The sequence below is a fragment of the Pelmatolapia mariae genome, unplaced genomic scaffold (genome assembly GCF_036321145.2).
Source record: "Pelmatolapia mariae isolate MD_Pm_ZW unplaced genomic scaffold, Pm_UMD_F_2 NODE_ptg000559l+_length_90402_cov_1, whole genome shotgun sequence".
NCBI classification, from domain to species: domain Eukaryota; kingdom Metazoa; phylum Chordata; class Actinopteri; order Cichliformes; family Cichlidae; genus Pelmatolapia; species Pelmatolapia mariae.
The window spans coordinates 259-3,600 of record NW_027052243.1 but is presented as its reverse complement, the minus strand read 5'-3'; the positions used below and the strand labels follow the sequence as shown (position 1 = coordinate 3,600).

At 41.7% G+C, this 3,342-nt stretch overlaps 1 protein-coding gene across 1 annotated transcript; it reads right to left on the bottom strand.

The window, feature by feature from the left end:
• Positions 1–1,438: 1,438 nt before the first annotated feature.
• On the bottom strand, positions 1,439–3,052 carry LOC134623327 (gastrula zinc finger protein XlCGF46.1-like). The gene has a single exon (XM_063468472.1). The coding sequence runs from the start codon at positions 2,963–2,965 to the stop codon at positions 1,715–1,717; it is 1,251 nt and encodes a 416-aa protein (XP_063324542.1). The 5' UTR covers positions 2,966–3,052; the 3' UTR covers positions 1,439–1,714.
• Between the last annotated feature and the right edge of the window lie 290 nt (positions 3,053–3,342).

The window sequence follows — 3,342 nt, the reverse complement described above, 5'->3', positions numbered from 1 at the left end:
CAACTTTTTTTGGTATCTGTATATAAAGTAAGAGGGATGATAAATATCTGAAGACTAAAGCATAGTGGAAGGTGGAAGCAGGTAACGTTGTGTAATCCACATTTTGAACACAATATAGTTTCCTGTCTACAAACATGTAGAGAGAATTCAGATGCAAAACAGAAGTAATGTTGCATTTCACAGAGCAAGTTAAGTTTTCCATATGCAAGCTACTGTCTATTCAAATTAGAAAATTAAATACATTGTGTGTGTGTTTAATGCAAATGTGTGTCCATGATGTAAGATATGACGGGCTCATTTCTGCAGACTTAATGTAAGTGTCAACAGTAAAATATATCCACAATCATTTTTTAAAAACCTTTTATCTGGCAGCTTTAGCAATCAGAATTTTGATCTAAATGAATCATTGTGACAAACATATTAGCCTATCCAAGAAGAGCTCTATAAACTCTTTATAGGCTCATCTTTTTAGTGTTTTTCTGTCTTACTTCTTTTATTTATTCATTCATTTTTGTTGTAGCAATACCAGAGCTGGCAGACAGGAATAAAAGAAAGAAAGAGGGGGGAAACGGGAGAAAAGGTCAAATACCGATAGAACACACTGCTGCATCTGTAAGAAAACAAATAAAAAATGGATGCACAAACAATCTTGTGATGTGTGTCTGTTTAGGTGTATTTGACTCTAAGAGAAGACATGCCTTAAAGGTTGTGCCAGAACGGGCATTTGGTTTAAAAATCTGCCAAATCGAACATGCAGGGCGACCTGTTGTGAATAAGGGAGCAGCTGTAAGAAGCTTTTACTTTAGAAGATACTCAAGAAACATTGTGAAAGAAGTTTCTCATGACTAACAAGGGTATATGAGCTATATATGACAAGGTCATCAAAATCCCTGTTATATTCAGAGCTTTACTGAGACTCTCAAAAGGGCATCTATTACTACTGAAGCACCGCCTGCTTTACTCTTGATGCCTGTGGATGAAATTTCAATTTTGATTAATTTAATGGTGGAAACGTGACGATCGCAACAGTTTGAGTGGCTGCATCCTGTACAAAGCTACTTTCAGTCACGGCCTTATCACATTCGGTAGCTCTGCTTGATTTGGCTGTTTTACACCAGATACTCTTCCTGGCTAAACCCCAAAGGAGATTCATAGAATTAAGCCAGCAAGTGTTTTCAACCACTACACTATGGAGCCACACGGCTGCAGCCTGTTCAAGTTTAAAAAAAGAATTTCAAAGAAGATAAACACTTATAGCTCTGTGATTTAGGCTAATAAAGTCTAAAAAGTGGCTATCATTTTATAAATCTTACTAGCATTACTATACAAATGTATTTTATGTCACAGGATGACAGCCTTAAAAGGTTTGACTGCACATCCTCTGGTGTAAGTGCCGCAACACTGAAAGATACACAGTACAATAACGATTGTAGCAAAGGTTTTATTAGAGACGTCTCACAGGGGTAATACATGTACACGTTTATTAATGTAAAAAAACAATAAATAAAGCTAAAGGCAAATAAGTTAACTTTCACTGTTCTGTTTAAACAGCCTGTGATAGGCTAGTGACCTGTCCAGGAAGTACCCTTCCTCTCACTCTACGGTAGCTGGGATAGGCTCCAGTCCCCTTGTGACCCCCGAATTTGAGAAGCTGAAGAGAGAATGGACGTGTGGATGTTTAAAAACAAAAAAATCAAACCAGAACTTTTAAGTGTTACGTTGCAGTTCCTGGCGCCTGGTGGCTCTTCATGTGTGTTTTTAGACAATGGCTCTGAGTAAAGGCTTTGTCACAGATGGTACACTTGTATGGTCTCTCTCCATTGTGGGTCCTCATGTGAACAGTCAAGTATTCTTTTCGTGCGCAAGCTTTCCCACAAATCCCGCACACAAATGGCTTGATGCCCGAGTGAAGCACTAAGTGGTTGTCTAGGTTGGTCTTGCGTTTGAAGGACCAGCCGCAGTCTGGGCAGTGGTAGGGCGTCTCCCCGCTGTGGACCCGCTTGTGAACGGTCAATGGGCCTTTGGTGCTGAATCCCTTGCCACACTCGCTGCAGTGATACGGCTTTTCGTTGGTGTGAATCCTCATGTGGATCTCCAGCTGCGCACTAGTCAGGAACATTTTGCAGCAAATGTCACAGAGGTATGACCTCTCTCTGTTTGTGTGAATCTTCTCGTGTTGCCTCAGAGTCCCAGGAAGTTTAAAACGCCTCCCGCAAATCTTACAGCCGTGGGGTCTTTCCCCAGAATGGGTCATTTTGTGGCGGGATAACGATCTGTAGTCGCAGAGGGATTTACCGCACACACCGCAGAGGTGTGTCTTCCTGTTGGTGTGAGTCCTGTGATGAGCCTTTAACTGCTCTTTGAGTTCAAACACTTTATGACAGGTGTGACATTTGTGGCGCTTACCCTCCTCGTGAAGTTTTCGATGATCCTCCAGGGAGGCCTTTAGTGCAAATTCATTATGGCAAACATCACATTTGTATGGTTTCTCCCCTGAGTGGCAGGCTACGTGCTCGTCGAGGCTGAGAGCACTAAGGAAAGACTCTCCACAGATGTGACAGTCATCAGTTTTGTGTCGACTTTGAAGATGATCCTTTAAGACCTCCACAGACTCTGAGCGCTCTCCACATGCTCCGCAAACACTTCCTGGATCGTTTCCGTGACTCCAGGCATGTTTAACAAGCATAACTTCTGACACGTGCAGAGCTCCACAGACCAAGCAGGAAAGATTAGCAACACTTTTCTCAGTCTTAGTCCGAGTGATGCCAGGATGCCTGATCTTTTGCTTTTTTGACATCCTGGACTGCATTTTAGAATCACATCTCTTCAGTTCATTTTTGGACTTCTCATTCCCTTCTACTTTTTTTTCTTTCCTTTTGTTGCAGTTCCTGAAACTTTCTTTCCCCTCAGCTGCAGAGCCGGCTATAAGATCTGCAGCCGGTTCTTCACTATCAGCTTCTCCCATTTCTATCTCATTTTCTTCTCTGCCAGACGCAATCTCTGATTTGCTGCCGTCAATCTCTTGAGCAAGGCTGCTGTAGAAACCAGAAGCAAAAATTAACCAGGTTTAAGTCTACATTACAATAGAGTACAGTATGATAAGACAGTGCTACACCGCCAAACGTGAAACCTGAAGATGTTTTGAAATTTTTAACTACAAAATCAAATTTTGCTGGGAACAAATATTTAAAGCCAAGTAAAAGCCTTTCTTCACTGTTCTTGCACTCCTTGGCACTCTAGGCTGAGGTATATTCTGCCCACTCCTCTCAAAGCAGACACACTAAACAATCTGCTAACTGAGGCACTGAAAAACGCACGAGAGTCACAGCAAGCTGGATATAT